Here is a 23,465-nt window from a genome sequence, read left to right as displayed (position 1 = left end):
TTGAAGTAGGTAAGAACGTTCGCCCAGAATGTTGGATCCTCGGCCTCAACGTCGGGCATGCCTTGTGCATACTTGTAGTACTCTGTGATGAAAGACGGCGCTGCTGAGATCGCATTCGAAACCAACATCACGGAGAATCCAAAGAAGAGGAAGGCGAGGTAGACGACGAACTCCGAAAAGGAGTGAAATCCCAATACCGCCATTGTAGTGTGTAGGTGTATAGGTTTTTTTTTTTGTATTTACGAATGTTTGTGGGGTTAGATAGGGATGCTTTTACGTGTAGAAACTATATAAGAAAGAAGAAAAAAAAAAACGGTTGTACATCATTTGTAGTTGTTATTTTTGTATAGAGTAATGTGAGTAACGTTATGGGCTAGGATGTCCGAAGTATAGATATCATTATAAGAAAACGAATATCTGGTATAGATTTTGTCTATGTAATAAAGTAATAATAACTCTGTAGATTGTACCGTTTATACTGTTATTGCCATTGTTGGTAGCCGTGGTGCCCGTTTTTCCTCGTGTGATAATTAACGTTATTATTTGTAACGTATATTTTATTGTTGTAAATAAGATACACAAGTTGCATTAGATATATATATAAAAATAACATTAGTGTATTAAAATATCTGTACTACTGAGGTTATTTATAAAAAGCAAAGGAAATCAAAACTTCTGACAGTTTCTATTTGAATTATGGTAACTGTTTAAAAATTTATGATGACAATTTGTCGTTTTATTTCTGGTTTCAAATTTATTTTTTATGGCGTTTATTACGACCGTTTACGCGACTTTTGGTGTCGTTTTCATCATTATGTTCTTTTGTAATTTTCACACTTTGTTTGTCTTCCTTTTCCAAGTCTATTAATGAATCTGGTGTTTTGTTAATATTATCCCGTTGACGCTTCCCTTGATGTTGTTTGACATCAATCCCTTTAGTTTCTGTTTTTGTATGGGTGGCATCACTCTGCTCTTCAACTGTAGTGATCGTTTGCCGTGCTGCGGAAGTATCACCTTCATGAAAGTCTGTTGGTGACCCTGATTTCATTGACTCGCAATCAGTTTCCTTTTCAACACGAAGAGTATAGGTTTTGAACAGAGGTTCATTCTCTGGCTGTGCCATACGTTTCTTTACGGAGTTGTCGCCGAGTGAGAGGTCTTCATCCTCTATGTAGTCAATATCAGGTGCAATTTGCAATTGTGTACGCAGTTCACGGGAACTCAGGCCCATCCGCTTGGATATGTGAAATTCCAGCGAGTACATGTTATCTGTCCACCGATTAGCCGCCTCCAAGGCAATCGTAGTTGCCTCCTTTATCTTTTTAATCATAGGTGCATCAAACACGGCGAGTTTCTCTAGCTTTGACTCAAGCGTTTTCTTTTCCCCTTGCAGTTGAAGAATTTTCTCATTATCTTGTCGCACGGACTCTTCACTACCGATTTCTGCTCGAACTTCTTTGATGCGTCGACACACCTCTACTTCTCTTTTCTTCAATGTTTCAATCTCTTCTTGTATTTGGGCAACACTCATATTTAAATATTTTTCTGCCTCTGAAGTACCACCACTGCCGCCTATAGTGGCAGCCAACTCTTGTGTAGCTGTCTTTGGAAATTTCCAGAAGAGAACATGTATGCCTACTTTCTTCTGTTGCACACGGTTTTCTGAAACAAGAATTTCCAGACATTCTTCAATAGACTGTGGAATAACACCTGTAGCTTTCGGTAATACCACAATTAAGTCTTTTAGAGTGTATGGTGAAGGATGAGAAACGAACCACTCTTCTATCCGTGACACTTTCTCATCCATTGAAAGACCCTTCTTCTTTCCTGCATTGCTCATTTTTTTTTTCTCTTTTTTTTTTTTGTAATGAAGCGAGGACGGTCCTTCTTTTTTTTTTTGTTGTTTTACAATCGTCTTTATTTTCATGATGATTGTCAAGGAAATAAAAGTGATAAATGAAAAGGGAAAGAAAGTTATTTGATATATCACAGTTTAAAAAAGCGATAAAAACTCTTAATACATGTATTTCGTTTTGTTCTTTCTTTCTTTGACTCGAAAGACTGAAACTTTCCTGCTACATAGTAATAAAAGTAATATAGAATTCGATAAGATAATCAGTTCTTCAACCATTCAAGTAAATAAAAAAGTAGAAGAAAAAAAAATAATAATAAAAGACATTCTAATATAAGCTTAAAATAAAATAATAAAAAACAAGGTCACGGAGATAATCATATATTTCCCTCTTCTACTGTAGATATTCATTTTCTTAAGTTCTTTAGTTCTGTTGGCATCTCAAATGTAGACTTGTTCGTTATGGTATTGTAATATATAGTTCTCCCATCAGGGGCAAGAAGTTCTCTCCACTCATTCCTCTTCACTCCGCATCCATGCAATCGCTCGGAAACTGTCACTTTATTGCCCTGCATCTCAGCAACTGTACGAGAAGCCAATACATTTGGACTAGACATGACTCTCTCCTGTTTTGTTTCTTGTCGACCAGAAACACCGGAAATACCAGAAGAAAAAGAAGAAGGAGCCGTAAAAGTATGTGATCTAGAGTTTAATGAGGGAACCTCTTCTTGTTGTTTTTGAAGTTTCCTTACTGTATCAGGAGACCAAGGTTCTGAAAGAGAAGGCGGGATAACACCTATAGGCTTTGACTCTGCTAATTGTGAGAGTCTATCCCGCACGGCACGGTATTCGGCTTCTGCATTTAACTTCTCACGGCAAATTTCACATAAACCAGCAAGACGTACTGTAATATATTCTGAACCAAAGGATAAGTTACCGAATTGCATTTTAAGAGCATAAGCTTCTTCTTTAAGTCTTGCGATTTCTAATTCCTGTTCAACCTTTTCTTTAGTCATTTCATCTATTCTCGCTTCTAATTCAGTATTACGTTTAATGAGTGAAGACTGTGTTCCAAATTGACCCATCGTTTCACGTAGTTTACCGACTTCTCCTAATGCCACTAAGTGGGCTTCTTTATGATACCTCGTAGAGGTTCTTTCTTCGGCTAATTTTTCTCGTACCTCTTTTAGTTCATTTTCCAACTGTAGAACATGTTGAACAAACAATGGAGATTCTACCTTACTGAGTGCTTCTCGAAGTCTAATAACCTCTTCAGTAAGTTGTGTAATATGCCCTTCAGCTTTAACAAGTTGTTCATTTGCATTCATTTTTTGCTTATCATGATCTTCGATACGTTTATTTCCTATCACATCTTCCTTCTGTTTGCCCATCTCCGTATCATCTGCCAAGAAAGGACTTGATGGTTGGGTGCTTTGCAACAGAATAGGAGAAACTGGTTCTTGATTGGTTCCATCTCTATTAACTGATAGATTATTTTCGTCATGAAGTTCCTTAAGATTTTCTCTAGTTTTCACATCAAGAATACCAGGCATCCCTCTAGGGGTTTCTACAGAACTTAGTGTGTCATCATATGTTGCAAAATGGAGAGATCTATCTGAAACAGAAGAATGTGGAGATGATGATTGTCCCAGCATAGATGTACGTATTAGTTTTGTTTTGGAAGAGGATGAGGCAGTAGATTGTTCTCCATCCTTCTTTACGGTAGAAGAGACGGTAGAATTAGAAATTGGTACCACATTTACTGGAACCTGTTCTGCTAGACTTTTCTTTCCTTCTGCTTCTTTTTGTTGTGGTGTTGGTGTTGGTGATGGCGGCACTGCTGAAGGTAGTTTAGATGCTGAGATTGGTACTTTAGATGGTACTTTTGAAGTACTTTTCGATGCTGAGATTGGAATCTTTGAGGCTGTCCCTGGCACTTTACTTGAATTTCTCTTCGGTGCTGTATTAACGGACTTTGGTGGTATTTTGGAAGGTAATTTACTCTTCACTAACGCCTTGGATGGAGGTTTTGGAGGAGTATCACCTGCCATTTTCCTCTTTTTCTTTCTTTCTTTCTTTTTTGTTTTGCCTTTATGGGAAACGAAAAAAAAAAAAAGTACCTATGGTGAAAGAAATAAAATAAAAAAAAAAAAGAAAATAATCAGGAGGTTTCCACGATATAAAAAATCTTTCTATAATATAAACTTGTAATGTTTAAGGTTATATATATATATATATATATATATATATTACTTGACACGGTTATTGTATTCCATGAAAAAAATTTTACAAAAAAAAAAAAACTATTGAAATACTTGTACATTCTTGTATTGAAAATAACATTTCTCTTCCTTTCTTTAGCATGGTGGTTTCTTTTTCACAACAGACCCCAACACACGACTACGATAAGTAGCTGTTGGTAACTCAAATGAGACATTACCTTGTACAGGTGTAGGTGTCATGACTGGTGTAGAGTTATTTAACCATGAGTGTTTCAGTGATGCCCCTGTAATACGTGGATATCTTTCCGTTGTATTCGCACTAATAGCATTAGATCGTGCAAGTGCAGAAATAGTTTCTTGTCGTAATGTATTTGGTTTCAATTTCATTGCCTTTTCCGCCTGTCGCATACGTGAGCATTGAAGAATACTAGGTTCAACCTTTGGACGATAATGAATTGCAGATGAATTCCCATCCATCGTTATATCTAACGCCCCAAAGGCATCGTGGCTGAGTGAATCCAGTTCAGCCCCTTGCAGTTTCAACAGCCGCTGGGCCCCACTGCGTAAATCCATTTCTTCAAACTGAACACCATCACCACCTTCTAAGCGGAGTGAAAGCATAGAATAGAATATAGTTCGCACTGCATTCCGCCATTCAGGTGGTGCTTGAACTGCAGGTGAAGGGGATACTGAAGATTCATGTGATTGTTCTTCTTTTTCTTTTTCTTCTTCTTCTTCTTCTCCTTGTGAAGTTGTAGTTGTCTGTTCTTTTTTATCTTCTTCTTCTTCTTCATCTAAATTGGAGGGAAGAAACCGCCGCCATGGAACTGCCAAAGGTCCATAAAGGATTCCAATATCATTATTGGTTTTCACCTTTTCACGCAATGGTGATTCTTTCCGTTTTCGTAGGGATGACATCTCATGTTGTTTTTGTCCTTTACGAAGAGTTGGTAATGGAACAGAACGGGTGGATTGTGAAGAAAAACGGTTGGGATTTTCTTTCAGAGGTGAAAATTGACGTGTGGGTAATTTTATCTTTTGTAATACTCGCACTGTATTACTTTTCGGTGTATAATTACTATTATTATTATTATTATTGTTATTGTTATTCTTATAATAATAATAATAATTATTCCTTCTATCCATTGAGTGATTATAATAACCATCACAAAGGGTACTATGATTACTGTTACTACTAGTAAGTCCCTGTCGAAGTGGTGAAAGCGGTGAAGGACTTCTTTTCTGTTCCTTCTCTTGATAAAGTCTATCCAATCGTGCGAGAGCCCGTTCCATGAGAAGAGCGGTTTCTTCTTCTGAGAGTTCACTGGTAATGTCCTGTTGGAAAAGTTCTTCCACGACTTCATTCACCGCCTGCTGCAGTCGTGGATCGCGGAGTTGTTCTTCAATCTGCTGCTGCACATATGCCTCTTCCCGCAGTCTGGTGCGTAGTAACGGGTGGGAGTAGAGTGGGAATATGTGTTTCCCAATCTTTACATGCTCAACGCCATTCATTAGTTTTCGTGTATGCAGTGATGCTAACTATTTTTTTTTTTTTTTTTTAATGATCTTTTTTTGCTAGTGCGTAGAAATAATGAGGTTTTTTCTTTTTCCCTTTTTTTTCCTTTGTTTCTTTCTTTTTCCTGGTGCGCTAGCAAACCACACCTATTATCAATAAGAAAAAAAAAAATAAAAAATAGAGATTATTGATTCATCAAATTAAAGGAGTTATACACACCCTCATCGAAAATAAAAATAAAAAAAACACGCATATCATTTAGTTATTACTATTACACTCATACCCTGCATATGTTTTCTCTTTTTTTTTTCTTCTTACTAACGTTATGTGATAAGGTATCCAAAGACGTCAGATTTCGTTTTAACAAACACACTTTGATGTCGTTACAGCAGAAAACATGTATATATATATATATATGTATCTATCTATGTATACGTATAGGTATTTGTATACACATGATGTAAAAAAAGAAATAGATAAATAAACAGATAGATAGATAGAGTGAGAGAAACGGTAGTCTATCATTTTCACAGAATTTCTCTACGCACGACAAGAAGAAGAAGGAGAGATGAAATTGCGCGATTGTTGTTAACTGTCATCAGAGCTACTCGCAATAAACTCATCTTCAGAATCAGAAGATGCTCCTCGCTTACGTTTTCGTGTACCTGTAGTCTTTGTTGCTTTTGTAGTTTGCCGCTTTGCCTTTGGTTTTGGTTTCTCTGCTGTTTCCTTCTTTGTCGTTTTCTTCGCTGCTGGTTTCTTACTCGTCGCTGCTGCTGCTGCTTTCTTTTTCACAAGATTCGTATTCTTCTCCTCATCACTACCACCGCCCTCTTCATCCTCTTCACTAGCGATATCTACACCGAGATGTTGTAGTGTTCCCTTTGCAAAACTCTCTGTTCGATGTGTTTTATTAAATTCCCGTGTAAATGCAGATTTCACTGCTGTTGGTATTTCTCCAGCGATGGAATTTTTTGTTTTTGTTTGCATCTTTTTAAAATGTGAGACGATTTGAATAAACTCCCAATCATCTCGCATAATATGATATTGATCCATAAATTGAATAACATCTGGTATAGCTTCTTTCCCTCTTTCCGCTAATGGTCGTGTTAAATTCGCCTCCCAACCTAATGGAATGTAATCTAATAATACATCTTCCTGATTTCCACTAATCCCTTTAAAAGGATGTGTAGCCTGAAGTGTTAAACAACGTAAAAGACGTTTATTCTTATTTGCAGAGGAATTTTGTCCAAGCCATGTGGGAAACTTCACTGGACGTTGTCGATCAAAAAATACCTGTTGACCAGAGAGAAAAGATTCATAATGTCCACGTGTAATCGCACAAGGGGCAATACTGGAGAATTGCACATACGCACGAGAAACCGACCAATTCTGTTCAAAGTACATTATACGTTGTAATCCATCTGCTAATGATATATAGTTTGCAGCTTCTGCTACTGCCTCCATGTAATCTTTATTTTCTGGATTAAAATGAATGTAATTTTCCTGAACAAATAAATCCACAAGATCTGAATTATAAAAAGCGGATTGAAGTTCTTCTATGGTGTGTGGTTTTCCACGAGAAGTGCCTTGTAAGAGAAACATCTCCGCCGCATCAAATAAACCAACATCATTATCTTTAGAAGATTGAATAGCACATTCCGCAAGTGTTTTTTGTTCTAATGTTTTTCGGTTAATACACCACATTTGTAAATTATTTAACATACTACGAATATCACTTCCGGAACGTTGAATAATATCTTGTAAAAGTTGTTTAGAAAGTGAAATACCTTCACGAGCCAATACTTTATCACAAATGTAATTCGCTACAATATTACACGGAGGTCTACTCACACGAATATCTTCTACATAATTAAGAAGTGAACGAAGTTTCTGATGCCATCGATCATTACATGTACATACAATAGGTATAGTGGTAGATTTAATCATTTGAATAACTTCTCCCACACCTCCAATATCACAACCATCTACTTCATCCATTAAAAGAATAATCTTTGTATAGGAAGAGGCAGTTCCATTAAAGGTGCGATTATTAATCACATCCGTGACATGTTCACGAAGAGATTTTCTACTTCGAAAGTCACTCGCATTATATTCCACTACACTTCTCCCAAGTTCTTTAGCGACAACATAAACAGATGTGGTTTTTCCCACACCGGGTGGACCAGAGAGAAGTGCACCTCGTGTTTTTACAGTTCCCGCCTCAAATCCCTCCACCCACAATTTTAATTTGTTTGCAGAAACGGGATAACACATCTGCGCAATACACTGCGGTTTATACTTGTCAGCCCATTGCTGTCTACTCTTCACATCTGCTGCTGTTGCCGCTGTTGCTGCTGCTGCTGCCATTGTTGTTGTTGCCACTTGAAATTATGTATACACACAGAGACCTCTCGACGGTATACTCTTATAAAGAGAATAGAAGAGAAGAGAAGAAAAAAGAAGGAAATGAAAATCACAAATAGGCTCTAAACCCAGAAAATATGAACAGTTATTATTTTCTTTTTCTTTATATATATATATATATATATATATATATATTCATGGTAATGATGATTATTATAATCATCAGGGTAGTAAGGGAAGATTCATTATTGTTTACATCATCGTTTGTACATTTTTGGAAAGAAAAAAAAAATGAATCACTAAAAACGATGAATTCAAACAACAATAACACGTACACGCACATAGAGAAAAAAAAAACAGAGAAAAACAATAAAAAAAAACAATGCCAAAGAAACAATAATAACAATAATAAAACACAAAGAAAAAGAAGAAGAAAAGAACGCTATTGAAATAAAATGAAGAAGCACAGGAAGTGGGTTTCAACGCCTGAGGAACACACTGCAGAAATAAGAATGAACAACAATAAGAACAATAAGGAGAAAAAAGGAATCCATAAATTGCTTCTTCTCATCTACTATACAAATAGAAGAAGAAAAAAAATCTCAACTTCTACTCAATAGAATGATATATCTATCCCAAATCAAAGAAACGACCTCACATCTACAAAATGAAAGATTCAAACTCATAACAGCACAAGAGGTAAGAAAAGAAAAGAAAAAAAAAATGAAAACAAAGAGAGCGAAGAAAGATATACAAATACAAATATTAAGAAGAAAAACAAAGAAAATAAATAAGAGATGCAAACCTACACGGTTCCTTTAATAACAAAAGCCAGAGTAGATACAATGAACGCTGTTTTCTTTTTCTTTTTTTTTGTTCTCATCCTCTTATGTTTAACCCAACATTGTGACTCCTTGGTACTCAAACAGTTCTCTCTTCAAAATAATAAAACCCTTTCACTTTCACTTTCACTCCCATTCCCACTTCTTCTTCTCCTATTTCTTCTTCCCTCTTTCCATCTATTTAGCTTTTCCCAACAACTGGACTCTGCCCTACAGCAGTAACAAATGGTATATTCGTCTTCGCCGGTTTCACATTCGTAGGAAGTTGTATTACAAATGTTGGTGGAGGTTGTTGTTGTTGTTGTTGTTGTTGTTGTTGTTGTGATGGTGATGATCCCATTTGTAGTTTTCTGGTCGGCGTTCCCTGCAACTTTTGTCGATTGGGTGAGTTCTCTTTTACTTTAGGAACCGCATCCGTAGGTCGTTGTGTTAAAGAAAGATTTTGTTTTCCATTTGCACGTTGAAGCGGTACTTCCACAGTACCACTGGCACTTAAACTTCGTGTATGACTCATAGACCGCCGAACACGTAAAGGAAGATTTTTTGGTGGTGGAGGATTTCCACCAGCGGATGCACTTCGTTGTGGAATAGGAATACGTTTAGCTTCTGGTTCTCTCTTAGCTGGAGAGGGAACTTTGTGATTTTTACCTTCTACACATCCACTACCACTTGTACGCCAAACAAGTTCTTGCACTTCACTTTCTTTAGATGGAGAAATAGGTACAGATGTACTAGCACGAGATCTACTTTGAGTAGATTGCCATGGAGTTGGGGCAAACATAGAATTTGGCATATAAGACACATAAGGTTTAAAAATAGATGAGGTGGCTCCGGATTTAGGTACACTAAGTAAACTTTCATTTGCAGGCATTGAACGTGCTGAACGTGCATGTAAAGGTTTTGGTAAAGAATGCTGTAAACTTTGTCCAGGTGTAATAACATGTGAATGATTACTACGCATTCCATCATCTAAAGGAGACCTTATTTCAGGCATTGGAAATGAAGAATAATTTAACGATGGACCTGGATTTCTTATTGATCCAGGTGGTGGAGGTCCTTGTCGTCGTTTTCTCTGTAGAGAATGATATTGTTGTTGTTGCTGTTGTTGTTGTTGTTGTTGTTGAATAGATGGTCCTACAGGTTGTTGTTTCATCCTTATACTCACATTACTTGTATTGGGTGCTGCACGTACACTTTGCCCAAGCGGTGGAACAATTTTAGCTCCTATAAATGGTCTTACAGAAGTATTTCTTTTTGGTTCTATCATGGTTGTATTTTTCGTTGGTGTTCTTCTAATGGCCTCTCTTGAATTTCGCCGTGGGGAGGAAGCACTAATTGAGACATCTGAAGAATCTGTATAAGAATAAGAATACGAATAGGAAGATGATGAATCTTCCTGCATGGAAGGATGAACTACGGTACCTCTATTTTTTTTCAGATTATGATTTGATTGTACCCTTCGTTCATTTTTTTTACCATATGCATCCAATCTACTAACTTTACCAGTATTTCTTTTATTATTATTATAATCTGTTTGTTTATCATATCTCCTTTCACCTCTATTTTGTAATTTACTAGGCGGTGTAGAAGCCCGTGTACGTTTTGGTGATAAAGCTGGACTTATTCGTTGACCACTTAACCTTCCTGTAATTGTCTCTGGTCGTGATGTGGTGTCATCCTTTACGGAATAAACCGTAGAGGGTCTTCTCTCACTCACTCCTGGTGAGCGAGCCTGTGATTGTGAATGAGATCTAGATTCATTATCCAATTCTTTTCTCTCTGGAAGTGCATGATCCTGTGGAGTTGGGGCTAACGAGGATAAAGAGACTGTAGCACGTGGAAACTCCGTTTCAGAGTTATTATGCATATTATTATTATTATTATTATTATTATTAATATTAATACTGTTTCTTCCACCTTTGCTGGTGTTACGCAGTGAGGCTCGTGGATGAATAGTGTGTGTGTGATAGGATGGATCACACGATGTATCTTCATCTGATCCCCCAGGACTACGGTCATAATTATTATTATTATTTTTATTACTATTATTTTTATTTTTATTATTATTACTAGAGACTGCTGCTGCTGCTGGTGGTGAAGATTTACCTTCTCCTTCTTGCTCTCTTCTACTAGCAGATTTCCCTGTTTTACGTGATTCTTCATTTGTATCTGAGGAAGTTGGAAGCGGTTCTACCACGCGTTGACGTCGGTGTTGTTCACGCTCTATAATACGAGGAGGAACAGCATTGTAAGCTCCAACTACCCCGACATCTTCTTCTTCTTCTTCCAATTCAGACTCACTGTCATCAGATGTGTGTGCTTCTTCCGTCGTGGCTGTTAAGGTAGATTCATAACCGGCATCCATTCGACCCCAGTAATTACCCTGATTATAATTATTTCCTTCTCTAGTACGTTGTATAAAGTCACCATCATAATATTCTTTCACATTATCATATTGATGTTGCAACGGTTGATGAAAAAACTGATGATGATTATTATTTTGTTGTTGTTGTTGTGGTGGTGGTGGTGGTTGATATTGAAATTGTGCTGGAAATGATAATGGTGGTGGTACTGGAGGAGAATAAGAACGACGCCGACGAGTCGCAGGTTCCGGTAGAGGTGGTGTAAGTGTTCGCCAATATGCATTAGCCACATTGGAATTATTACTATAGTGATTACTGCGCTGATACAAGTCACGATCTGCACTTTGACTACGGCGTAAACGTACATCAGTAGATGGTGCACGAATACTTGAAAGTTCACGATATGAACGACTAAGCTCTAATTGTCGATCCACATATATATAAGGAGGATATTGTTGTTGTTGTTGTTGTTGTTGTTGTTGCCGCTGCTGCTTTGGTGATAACTGTTCCCCAAATGAAGGTGCTCGTCGTCTATCTTGGTAACGTTTACGTTGTTGTCCGGTATTATAATCTCGCCTATTCATTGATAATGAGCTCATCAGTTTAGGAGAATCTATAGGAGGTTGTAGTTTACTTGTTTTACCCAGTCGTGATCGACGTTGTCGGGTAATTGAAGGTTTCTCCGTGTGATCATTTTCATACGGTGCAGAGGATGTTTCCATATCGGATGCCCTAGGTGATGTTAATGGTGGTGAGACCACTCCTGCATCTAAATATCCGCCCATCTTCTCTTGTGGATATGATCTTATCTCTTCTAATGGAGGAGGAGGCGGTGGTGGAGGAGGAGACCAGGCTTTTCGTATACGTTCTTGTCTACCATAACGATCCTCTCCTATGGTCTCAGCTGGTGATCGCAGGATTCCATTATATCGTCCATCCTTCTCTTTGAACTTTTGTTCTTTTTCTTTTCCTTGTTGTTGTTGTTGTTGTAATCGTCGACGCTGTGTCTGTGGACTCGTGATAGTATTGGAATTATTATTATTATTATTATTATTATTATTATTATTATTATTATTATTATTATTTCCACTCACTCTATTAGTTCCCATTCCCATTCCACTATTCGTATATATAGTCTTGTTCGTGTTCGTGTTGGTAGTGGAGGAGTGCGGGCGGTCAAACTGTGCCATGCTGTGGAGAATTGGGGCGAGATGACTGTAGTGATCCCACTCCATCCGCTCAATCACCGCATCCACGTCTGTGGCCTCCACCAACTGCCGGACGAGGGCCTCATCTTCTTCATCTTCCTCTTCTACTATAGGCGGCGGGGGGAGTATTCCACGGGACATCAATGGACTAAGTCAATCAATCAATTAATCTATTAATTCTATTTCTCTTTCTCTTGTTGTGTTGTTGTTGTTGTCGTTTATTCGTTCGTTCTCTCGTTATTTTATTTTTCTTTTTTTTTGTGCGTGTGTGTGTTTTCTTATTCCTTTGTTTTTTCCTTCTTCTTCTTTCTTTCTCTCTCTAATCTGTTCCCTATCCCTTTCGAAGAATAACAATATATATATACACACACACACACTTCTGTGTATTGTTTCTGTGTGTTTGTTACGATAGGTGTACAGCAGCAAGCACTGCAATGCAAAGAAAGAAGCAATAAGCCGTAGAGAAAAGAGGAAGAAGATGAAAATGATATTTTTTTTTTTTTTTGGAAATAAAGCAAGTGCTAATGAGAGAAAAAAATAAATAATGTTGAACAAGTACAGACTTGAGTTTAACAAAGGAAACAAATGAAAAAAAGAAATTAAAAAAAAAGAAACAGTAGTAGCAAAAAGCAATCAGAAGGAATACTTGTGAAATCAATCTATGTTGTGCTAACCCTTATTATATGAAGAACGTTTTTTTTTTTTCCCCCTCTTGTTATCAGAGGAATCCCCATTTGTAAAACCAAGGATTCACCAGAAGAAAAAAAAAAAAAAAACATTTATTTGAGAGTCACCCATACTCTTTAAGTCTATGAAATAAGAATAATGTATTCTTTTCTTTTCTTTTTCTGTTCTCTCAGTCTATACAACCTTCGATAATATCCATGCTGCAAAAGCACGAAGTTCTGTCGCTGCAGGGGCACCCGACTGGTCTATCTCTGCTAAAAAATATAAAATCTTAGGAACTGTACCGTACACAGGAACCGCTAAAAGTACACCAACTACACCTTGACCACGTAGTAACGAAAAAGGTGAGGAACTATGAATACCACTTTGACCAATAGAAGATTTATATCGAAAGCCTAAAGTAATCATTTCCAAGAGAGTTACCACCGCATTATGCATATTCACTGGCCATGATCCTCGTTTTGAGAGATGATTTGTATCTTTTGTATTCCGTTCATAACGATAGAGACAAACATCTCGTGGTCCTCTTGATATACAGTTAGAAGTAGTAAAATAACGTGAAAATATACCAAAATGTCGAACTACTTGCATAAAGGAAATTGTAGGTTGTGTAAGTGTAGCTTTAGAATAAAGAGAAAACATATTTCCTGATATTATCTGTTGAACTAATGTAGTAAATTTTGGAGTTTCAAGTGTCATGGAAATCATATTTCTTACACCAGATATAATTTTCGGCATTGAGGCACCTGTAAATACATTTAATGCTGTTTCTAAACGCAATACAATAGCCCATCCACCTGAAGAAAGAAAAGTCACACAAACAGCAGATGAGTTTTCATTTTGTTGTTGTTTTTGTTGTTGTTTTTCTTCTTGCTTGAAGTAACCTGCTGTACAAGCACTACCTCTTTTCGTTTCTGAGTACATGGCTAAACATTTAATCATTATGGAATCTTCCATTATATTACTATGATGACGCCTTGTTAAACATTTCTCTCCATAGGTGGAAATAACAGCTGGTAAAAGATTAGATTCATAAACTTCTATAGAGGCATTCGAATAAAGTGGTTCACCCTGATACCACACCGCTGCGGCTGTGACTACAAGACGTTTAAAACCTTCACACATACCACCTGTTGGGAAAGCCCCATTTAAAGAAATATAATCTGAATAACTTGTAGCGGACCATAAGAGTTGTTCTAATGTACTTGATAGACGACTATGAACTCGAAGAGAGGATGGACGTTCACTACACATTCTTTGTAAAGTAAGAACAGTTTCTTGTCCTTCCTTCAGTAATGTCTCTGATGAGGCATTTTCAGAATGTCCACATTGATCTAGAAATGAAACAAATTCTATTAATTGTTTCATTCTTTCTCGTACAGCCATTTCTACAGCTTTTGCATTTTCTGAAATACGATCATGAAGTGAATAATATGTAGGAACAGAGATAACAGCTGCAACATTACAATCAATCTCGTAACCACGAATTGCTGTTGCTAATAGAATCTGTAAACTAACTTCACCCATCCATCGCCAAAGCGATTGTGGAATCGTAACAGCGAGAAGATACTCCCCATTCTCAACAGGATGAAGAAGGAAAAGACGACCACCTCCTTCTAAATAAAGATGAGAAGGAGTACCGTAATAAAAATAGTTTTGTTTTACTTTTTCTATTGAATATACTTGTTTCTTTTTATCCCATATCATTATAGTCCTATCATTACCATCTGAAAGGATACATCCCTTCTCCATCTCATTTACTACACTAGCAGTTCCATAATACAGTTTAGATAATAATTCTGTAGATAAAGCCATACGCTCCTCATGTCTATCGGTTTCGTAATATACATCCCCTCTCTCACGCATCTCTAATTCTGCGAACAGCAGCGGTGCGGTACCATCTTCTCTCATGTTGTTAACATCAAGAGAGCCAAGATGCACGCGGAAGACTCCAGCCATATCTAAATTGATTCTCTCTCCCACACTAAAAAAAAAACCTCACCTCAACTGACCCCAAACTCTCTTTTTCCCTTTTCTTTTTCTTTTATAATTAGAGGAAAATAGGAAAAAGAAAAATAATAATAATAATCCATAAATAAATAAATACATACATAACAAGAAAAAAGGAAAAAATGAAGGTACTCCTTGTAATTATGAAGAATTATAAATATAAATGATGCGGATACATTTTATACCCTACAACGATTGTCATCACATATTTTACTGTCTAATATGATTTCTTTCCAGAATATACAATGAAAAGGGAAAAAAAAAAGAAAACGCACTCACTCTCACACTCACTCACCTACAAGCAGAAGCACAAACACAATGTGCACTAGAGAGGTAGATAAAATAAAGTAAAAAACAAGAAAAAAAATGGAGGAATACAAAAACAAAAAAAGAAAGAAATCCTTCTTCTCCTTTCTAGTCATCTGAAAGGTCAGAAACATCAGCGGAAAGAGGTGAATGTGTCATATTGTGATTCCCAAATCGTTGAAAATCAATCTTATTTCCGGGTATACTTGCCAAGACACGTTCCACCTCTCGTACCTTACGTTCACTTTGTTCGATATACTCCTGTAAATGAGGACTTGGATAAAGAGATGGATTTTGAACGGATAATAGAGAAGCTAAAGGAAGAGTAGAAGTAACATTTTGTGTATCTATCCATGTTGTTGACGTTTCATCCTTTTTAGCAGAATGAATGCCATGATCTAATATTTCTGATTCGGTACCCACACGTTGTGGGGACGATAATGGATGCATTAATCCAGTAGAAACATCTCTAGATGGTGATGTACTCTTCTGCTGGTGCATACGCAGTGGTGGCCGTTGATCTTGTTGTTGTTGTTGTTGTTGTTGTTGAATTTTCTTTTCTTGTGGATGATGGTATTGAGAAGTCTCTCTAAGATGGGAACTGTTACTACGATAGTTTAATGGTAAAGGTGCATCATCCTCATCCTCATCCGACCAAGTTGAACTTCCAGTAAAACTAATTCCCGTTCCATCTAAAAGACGTTGACGACCTCGCCATGCTGCATCTGCTGTTTTTTCTGCTCGTGTTTTTGTTGTTGTTATTCCTGTTCTTCTTATTGTTGTTGTTGCTGTTGGTGCTATTGTTGTTTTCTTAATAGTTTGACTTGGACGTGAAAGCCGCCGTGAGGAGGAGGCATCACTGTAGACAGATCCTTCTTGTGATCGTGTTTTCCATTGCGGCTCTGAAGAAACAGGTGTATATTTTCGTCTTTCTTTTCTATTACTGGCATCTGTGGGACACATAAAGTGTTGAAATGTTGTTCGTGTAATTCCTCGAGAAGATCGTGAGGAAACTTCCTTTTCACTCTCTTCATGTGGGGTTTGTGTAAAAGCTACTCGAACACTTCGACCGCTATTCGTATGCAAAGAAGATTGACCAACAGGTCTTCTTCTTATTCCATGCGGTTCAACACTTGTCATTAAAGCAGTAGCGGAGGAAGAACCAGAGAGACCGGCATGTATTTTATTTCTCTGCGAAGGAATATCACCAAGGAGAGTTTCTCTATCCTCTAATGTGTGAGTGAATAAAGGTGTTTGATTTCTACGTATTCCTTCTTTCATCATTTCTCTTTCAATATCACGTGTATGCAGAGTCTCTTGTTCTTGCTGTTTTTGATCATAATATACTTGTTGACGCTCAATCATATTCGTTAGTTCTGACAATTCATATTCTCGTAAACGATCGTATTGAAATCGAGCATGCATTGCCTCTGTCATACTAATCTGTTCCTGCATAGCATCAATCATAAAGAGAACATGTTCCACTATAAGAGACTCAGGAACATTATTAGCTACACACTCATCAATAAAGTTTATTATTAAAGAACGGGAGTTGCTATTCATTAATCCATTTTCCTCTCTATTGCTTCCTGTCATTCTTTTTATTCTTTTTGTTTCTGTTGTATTCGTACTTCGTGATGCATCTATATCTACAGGATCAAAGAATCTTCCGAGAAGGCTACTATTTTCAATAACAACATTTTCACCTTTTCGTCCTTTTCTCTGAGTTCCTTCTTCTTTTTCTTTTTCTTGTTGTTGTTGTGGGGAATGCCGTGGAGGTGTTTTTAGAATACCGGAGTTCTCAAACCTCTCTAACAGTGAAGCTCTGAAACTCCGAGGACTAACGGTCAGATTCATCTCTACTTTTTAAACGGTATATAGGAAACACATAAAGAGAGAAAGAAATATAAACAATATCAAAAAAAAAAAAAGAAAAAAATTAAAAGAAAAAAAATTGGGGAAAAAAAAGAATAATCATCGCACCTCTCATACCATGAATTCCAAGGTAATAGAAAGAGGAAACAAAAAAAAAAACATTAAAATAATAAATAAAATGTAATACACACACTATAGAAAAACGACATAGCAATCAGAAAAGAAGATCAAACAAAAGATTTGCGCTTCAATTCCCTCCACAGAAATACAAAGAAAAAAGAAGGATATTTCTTTCTTTCTTTCTGGAATGATTTTACACGTATAAAGAAAGCGTGAGAAATATATATATATATATATATATATATATAGAAAAAGAGAGTATGTCTTCTCCTTACAGGAGTCCTTTAGAGAAGACAGATTCTCTTAGTGAGATAGCCTTCTGAATAATACTACCTGCTTTAATACGTGGAAGTCGCCGAAGTCGTTCAACAATACCAGACTTCTCACACTCAAGTAATACTTCTGTCATATCTGCTAGAATTGCCAGACAAACATAAGGATGTAATGGAATACAAAGTTGCTCGAGTGCATCTGCCAAATAGGCATCCCATAGTCGTAAGACATCATCATCATGAAGACGACCTGCAAGTAATGTAGAGAGCATATCTGGGAGCCATTCCACCACTGTTACTCCTTCACTCATAAAATGACGATAGAGTTCAAAGTTTGTTGCACGAAAAAGCATAAGAAAAGTACCACACTCCCGCTGTAAACATACTGGACTTTGTAGTACATTTCCATGATGTGTAAGGAGATGATAGAGTGTTTGAGTTGAAAAATAAATATCCCTTGCAGTTTTGTGTACAGTTTCAAAGACACGTGCGAGGGCAAATATATGTTCTACTGCGTCTGGAGTGGCATCTGAGTTCGCCACCTGCAATGCGTGTACGGCCGCACGAAATCGATTTCTCCGTTCTTGATCAGTGGCGAGTGTTGGTAATATCTTCATACGAGCATAAGCCGCAGCCCAGGCGTCGTTGCCGGTGACGGCGTGTTTATCTGTACATCGACCGCCACTCGCGAAGGGACTTTCATGCCGGCCGAGCAGCGGAACGGCGGTGTCGGTGAGTGGCGCGAGTCCGCCGCCTTCGCCCCCAGCGGCTATCCGCCCAAATGTCGCCTCCATCCGCTCAAAGTCCTTTTCCTGCATGCGCTCTAACGTCATCTCCCGTGATTTGTCGACAAAGGCCACACCGAGGAGATAGCGGTAAACAGTACTGCGGTAACGGACAGGGATGCCGGCGCGGGAGGCCTCTCGCAATTTGGCGGGGTTTAACAACACCTCCGCATCCAGCAACTCCTCAAACACACGCACACTGTGACTAATGTCATCTTTTTCCTCCGCTAAACTAGAATTGGGAACATGATTGGAATTCATATTCATATAAAGAGGGCCAATGGTTCCAACCGTAGTGAGAACTCCTCCTCCTCCTCCTCCTCCTCCTCCTCCTGCTGCTGTTGCTATTGGAGGGGCAAGTGGGGGTATAGTTCCCACTACTGTGGTTGGAGCCCCTGTCTCTTCTCGCAGAGGCGTGGGGTCTGTCGATATCGTCGTCTCCTGAGTGGTATCATCCGCCATTACAATACGAGTAATAATAGTAATAATAGAAATAAAAACTAAAAACTAAAAAATTAATAAACACACAAACACACAAGCCAGAGAAACAAAAAGAGGAAACTGGCTATGTGCAAGGACAGGTACAAACTACCTTAATCCCAGATACAAGGAAATAATTTTATCTTGTGTGCTACGAATCACCTTTTTTCCCCCTCTATGAAAAAGAAAAAAGAAAAAGAAAAGAATATTACATTTGAATGATTATAATGCATCTCTCCATCTTAAAATATCTGTCACCAAAAATATACATGTAAAAATATAGAAAAAAGTATATATGTATATTGTATCTCTCATTGTGTGTCTGTAACTTGCTTATTTCCATTGCTTTCCTTTTCATTCTCTGTGAAGTTTTCACACATAGATGAAGGGAGACCAAAAAAAGCTAAAGTTAACAAAAAAACAGATAAAGTGTGATAGCGCACTTCTCGCGCGATTTAATTAATACCATTTTTTTTCTTCTTCTCCTCTTTACTTACTCTCCTTTACTTCTCGGTGTAAAAGTGACAGTCTGTGCGATACGTAAAGTCGGTGAAACAGAGATAACCACCATAACGATGCCTCACATCTTTTGACATTTCCACAGCTCCTATGAAGAGTTTCTTATTCCTGCACTCCAAATTGTATTCTATTTTTTATTTTATTTTGTACGTATATTTTATGTTTAACTAAAACATTATATACATACATAGATAGAACTTACGCAGAGTCAGTCTTCTTCTTCTTATCATCCCATTGGTGTTTTTCTCCTACAGTAAAGCTGTCACTTTTCTATCATCCTTTGTTAGTTTTCTTTTTTTTTTTTTTGTTTTTTACTTTCCTTCAGAGTTTCTCTCTTTACACCTCAACTTCCACATAACCATCACGATCATAATCATCATCATCACTTCTTTCATTTATTCTTTTTTTTTTGATTTTTTTTTTAAACTTTTTTCTTTTTCTTTCGTCTTTCCGTTCTGCTACCTTTTTTCTTTTCTTTTTTCCTCCATTTTCCTTTTTCTTTTCCTCTCTCTCTCTCTCACTTTACGCTCTGCCGTGTCGTTCCTCATACTCGCGCCTAAACTCATCCCGTGGGAGCATCCACACGACCTGTTTCACTCCCTGCGAGGACTCCTCGTGGAAGAGTTTGCGGGCCTCCTCCACCGCCTGCGCGGCCGCCTCCTTCTCCTTCGGCTCCTGCTGCTGTTGGAATCTCGCATCGCAGCCGTAGAGGTGGTCGGCGAGGATTTGTTTCTCCTGCGCGGAGGCCAGCATGCAGAGAACGGAGAGAATCACACCAGTGGAGTAAATGGGCCACGTCCGCTCACTCACCCATCCCCACGCCGTCATCACAGCCGTGAGAGAGCTGCGGTATACAGGCAGAATGTGGTACTTCTCCACAAACTCACTAAATTTTCCCGACATTTCACAAAATATTAATGTTTAGATATATATATATATATGTGTGTGTGTGTGTGTGTGTATACACGTGAGTAAAGAAGGAATTTTACGTGCGTATGTGTATGTGCCTTTGGTAGCCCTGTTATAACTCAGTGTATATACGAATAGAAACAGGAATAAATAAAAGGCAAATAAAAAGAAAAAGAAACGAGGAGAAAAAAAAAAGAATATGTATTATTATATAAACACACAAAAGAATATGCAGAGGAAGAGAAAAAAGGTATAATCACACTGATCAAAAAAAAAAAAAAATAATTATAGTCAAAAAAAAGAAAAAAAAATTCATTCTGTGTATCTATAAGAAGAAGAAAAGAGAAAAAGAAAAGGCAAAGAAAAAAAAAAAAAAAAATACATTGATAAATCTCTCTGTTGTAACAGTATGCAAGAATACGCAATTATACAGAATCATATGTATTTTATTTTCTTTTCTCTTTTCTCTTTTTTTTCCCTCTTTTCGTTTATCTTCTAACCAACGTAGAAGTCAAGAACCACAAATCGTTCCTTTGCATAAAACACACCAAACCCACGTGCACGACTGACAGAAGCTCGTAGATAACGTGTAGAAATACCTTTAATTTCAAGTACAGCATACTTGTTCTGTTCAATCCCATCATCACCTCCTCCCACAGCCGCTGCTGATCCTTCAACTCTAATGTTATTATTATTATTATTATTATTATTATTATTATTATCTTCCTTTTCTTTCTCTTCTTCTTCCTCATCCTCATCCAAGGTCTGCAGTTCAATAGCACCACTTTCATCCACTAATACTACCACTAATGCATGTTCTGATCCACCACCTGTAAGAGAAGCCGTTGATCGCTCCCACAAAAGTACAGAATGACCTCCCTCATCTACTACACCACACCAAAGAAATCTATTTTCTTCTCCTGTTCCTGTTGCTGACAGTTGTAAAGGTGAGATATCGACAATATTAAATTCCTTTTGGGCTACAAGACATATACCTTTATTATTATTATTATTATTATTATTATTATTATTATTATTATTATCGAGTACTGGTGAATAGAGACTCATGAGGGGAACAATAGGTTGTGATTGTGTAAGGGTAACAGCCTGTACCTGAATATTATCTCTTATGGAGACTATTGCTGATGATGTTTCCTCTTCTTCTTCTTCTTCTTCTGTGGGAAGTACTTCACAATATCGTTTGAAAATAGGTCCAATGTTTTCTACATCCAATAAAGGTACCACAATTCCAAAAGTTTCACTTTTACCTAAAAGATATTCTTGTACTATTTGTTGTAATTGATCATCATTATCATCTCTTTCTTCATTTTCTTCTCCTCTTTCTCTTCCATATGGACTTATTTCATCTAATAATGGAAGTGTTGTGGATTTACCACGTTCAATACGATGTAGTGATCGAAGTAGTGAAGGATGCCGTACAGCTCGTAATGGTGGGTGAGAAATAAATCCGGTTTCTGTAGATTGTGGAGTTTTACTCGTTAAAAGTGAGGCTCGTTGTATTACCCACTGTAAAAGTTCCTTCTCATGATCGGCTTCTAATCGCATTTGCCGCATAAAATGACTACAACGTTCTCGCATAGATCCAATAACATCCATTAAAAGATATTGACGTCTTCTATCACTAGAATGCATTTGGGACATGTGAAGAGCAATATCATAACAACGATAAGCCACATTAGAGATTTGAAGAATAAGTTCAGCAAATTGACGTGATATTTCTTCCATATCATTTGTAAGTGTAGTAAGATTTAATTTATTAAAGTATGCTGACATATCTCCTCTAGAAGGATGAGTAATATCCTCTACAAGGGCATCACGTAATAACATGGCATGTTGAGGTAAAAATAAATCATTTCGAACTGTTTGAAGAAGTTTTAACCAACGTCTTTGGGCATTTTGATAGGAAACTTTACCCATACGATAATACTCCACAATACAGCAAAATGCAACTGTTTCACTACTTGTTACACTTGCAATTACATCCGCCAGAGGAATTCGTATTAATTGTGATGAAGTATTGGATACAGTTCCGGCTACTCCAATTTCTTGTAAAACCATATATCCTGCATGTGTGATTGCAGTATTACCACAATCACTAAGAAAATAATTAATACCATTATTATTATTATTATTACTATTACTATTAATACTAATACCACTACTATTATTATTATTATTATTATTATTCGTATTATTATTATTACTATTACTACCACAAAGGTCATTTTTTTCTAATGTAGATGTCATTGTTACAAGGAATGATTCTACTCGCATTCGCATAGGATCTAATAAAAATGGTAGAGAAACCTTCATTACAGTTGCCTCCTGTATACCACCAGGAAGTAAACATAAAGATCCTTTTTGATCCAGTAATAATAACACAGTAGACTCATTTTCACGTTCCATTTCCTCAAGAATAGGAGAAGAGACAGTAACTCGAAGAGGTAAACATAATTCTTTATGACTATTCATTGCGGATAAACGTGAAGGAACGGAGGTCCATGTACATGCGATAATAGCTTCATTTACTGAAATAGGTAAAATAGGAGGTTTTTTAAGTGGATCTACTTCTTTATCATACTCACTATCCCCATCATCATCTCCATCCTCATTTTCATTTTCATAACTTTTCTTTCTATTCTTACTAGGACTAGTAACAGTAGGAGCAGTTTCACCTAATGGAATGGGTGGACGAGACACTTTCTCTGTGAATGCCAAACTTCTACGAGGAACAAATCGCCGCACGAGATCTCCACTCTCCACATCTAAAATATACACATCCCCGCACTGCAGTCCAATTGCGAGTAATCGACCAGATGGTGACCAACAGGCGGATACCGTTATCTCATCTTCTCGCTGTGTGAGAGGAAGTGTAGTTACTACAGTGAGAGTAGTTGATCGATACACCACAACGAGGGATCGTGTGATGATGGCAAATAAATTCATATTGTGACATGTGGTAGCGAGAAGAATAGGCTCCGTGGCCGCTTTTGTGTGGAGAACCTTCATAATAATTTATATCTATATATACACAGACAGAGACAGACAAACCCTAAAAGATTTCCTGCCTACTTACACCCATCAAAAGGAGGAGAAAGAAGAAGAAGGTGT

At 37.3% G+C, this 23,465-nt stretch overlaps 10 protein-coding genes across 10 annotated transcripts; all 10 read right to left on the bottom strand.

The window, feature by feature from the left end:
* Nucleotides 1–754: 754 nt before the first annotated feature.
* TM35_000151260 (uncharacterized protein) lies at nucleotides 755–1,840 on the bottom strand (the record flags this gene model as incomplete). The annotated part of the gene is made up of 1 exon (XM_029025778.1): nucleotides 755–1,840. One exon carries the CDS (start codon nucleotides 1,838–1,840, stop codon nucleotides 755–757), a length of 1,086 nt encoding a protein of 361 aa, XP_028882761.1.
* A 419-nt stretch (nucleotides 1,841–2,259) lies between these two features.
* Nucleotides 2,260–3,903, bottom strand: TM35_000151250 (uncharacterized protein; the record flags this gene model as incomplete). The annotated part of the gene is made up of 1 exon (XM_029025777.1): nucleotides 2,260–3,903. The coding sequence occupies one exon, from the start codon at nucleotides 3,901–3,903 to the stop codon at nucleotides 2,260–2,262; it is 1,644 nt and encodes a 547-aa protein (XP_028882760.1).
* Nucleotides 3,904–4,209: 306 nt separating this feature from the next.
* Nucleotides 4,210–5,586, bottom strand: TM35_000151240 (DNA mismatch repair protein MSH2; the record flags this gene model as incomplete). Its single annotated transcript, XM_029025776.1, has 1 exon — nucleotides 4,210–5,586. One exon carries the CDS (start codon nucleotides 5,584–5,586, stop codon nucleotides 4,210–4,212), a length of 1,377 nt encoding a protein of 458 aa, XP_028882759.1.
* A 592-nt stretch (nucleotides 5,587–6,178) lies between these two features.
* TM35_000151230 (replication factor C, subunit 1) lies at nucleotides 6,179–7,960 on the bottom strand (the record flags this gene model as incomplete). The annotated part of the gene is made up of 1 exon (XM_029025775.1): nucleotides 6,179–7,960. The coding sequence occupies one exon, from the start codon at nucleotides 7,958–7,960 to the stop codon at nucleotides 6,179–6,181; it is 1,782 nt and encodes a 593-aa protein (XP_028882758.1).
* Nucleotides 7,961–8,980: 1,020 nt separating this feature from the next.
* TM35_000151220 (uncharacterized protein) lies at nucleotides 8,981–12,511 on the bottom strand (the record flags this gene model as incomplete). Its single annotated transcript, XM_029025774.1, has 1 exon — nucleotides 8,981–12,511. One exon carries the CDS (start codon nucleotides 12,509–12,511, stop codon nucleotides 8,981–8,983), a length of 3,531 nt encoding a protein of 1,176 aa, XP_028882757.1.
* A 720-nt stretch (nucleotides 12,512–13,231) lies between these two features.
* Nucleotides 13,232–15,016, bottom strand: TM35_000151210 (kinesin; the record flags this gene model as incomplete). Its single annotated transcript, XM_029025773.1, has 1 exon — nucleotides 13,232–15,016. One exon carries the CDS (start codon nucleotides 15,014–15,016, stop codon nucleotides 13,232–13,234), a length of 1,785 nt encoding a protein of 594 aa, XP_028882756.1.
* A 465-nt stretch (nucleotides 15,017–15,481) lies between these two features.
* TM35_000151200 (uncharacterized protein) lies at nucleotides 15,482–17,230 on the bottom strand (the record flags this gene model as incomplete). The annotated part of the gene is made up of 1 exon (XM_029025772.1): nucleotides 15,482–17,230. The coding sequence occupies one exon, from the start codon at nucleotides 17,228–17,230 to the stop codon at nucleotides 15,482–15,484; it is 1,749 nt and encodes a 582-aa protein (XP_028882755.1).
* A 409-nt stretch (nucleotides 17,231–17,639) lies between these two features.
* TM35_000151190 (putative GTPase activating protein) lies at nucleotides 17,640–18,887 on the bottom strand (the record flags this gene model as incomplete). Its single annotated transcript, XM_029025771.1, has 1 exon — nucleotides 17,640–18,887. One exon carries the CDS (start codon nucleotides 18,885–18,887, stop codon nucleotides 17,640–17,642), a length of 1,248 nt encoding a protein of 415 aa, XP_028882754.1.
* Nucleotides 18,888–19,946: 1,059 nt separating this feature from the next.
* TM35_000151180 (uncharacterized protein) lies at nucleotides 19,947–20,327 on the bottom strand (the record flags this gene model as incomplete). The annotated part of the gene is made up of 1 exon (XM_029025770.1): nucleotides 19,947–20,327. One exon carries the CDS (start codon nucleotides 20,325–20,327, stop codon nucleotides 19,947–19,949), a length of 381 nt encoding a protein of 126 aa, XP_028882753.1.
* A 501-nt stretch (nucleotides 20,328–20,828) lies between these two features.
* TM35_000151170 (putative cell division cycle protein) lies at nucleotides 20,829–23,363 on the bottom strand (the record flags this gene model as incomplete). The annotated part of the gene is made up of 1 exon (XM_029025769.1): nucleotides 20,829–23,363. One exon carries the CDS (start codon nucleotides 23,361–23,363, stop codon nucleotides 20,829–20,831), a length of 2,535 nt encoding a protein of 844 aa, XP_028882752.1.
* Between the last annotated feature and the right edge of the window lie 102 nt (nucleotides 23,364–23,465).

This window comes from Trypanosoma theileri (assembly GCF_002087225.1).
Source record: "Trypanosoma theileri isolate Edinburgh chromosome Unknown TM35_Tth_15_V1, whole genome shotgun sequence".
Taxonomy (NCBI): Eukaryota; Euglenozoa; class Kinetoplastea; order Trypanosomatida; family Trypanosomatidae; genus Trypanosoma; species Trypanosoma theileri.
The sequence above is the reverse complement of the archived record's forward strand: the minus strand, read 5'-3'. Positions and strand labels throughout refer to the sequence as shown.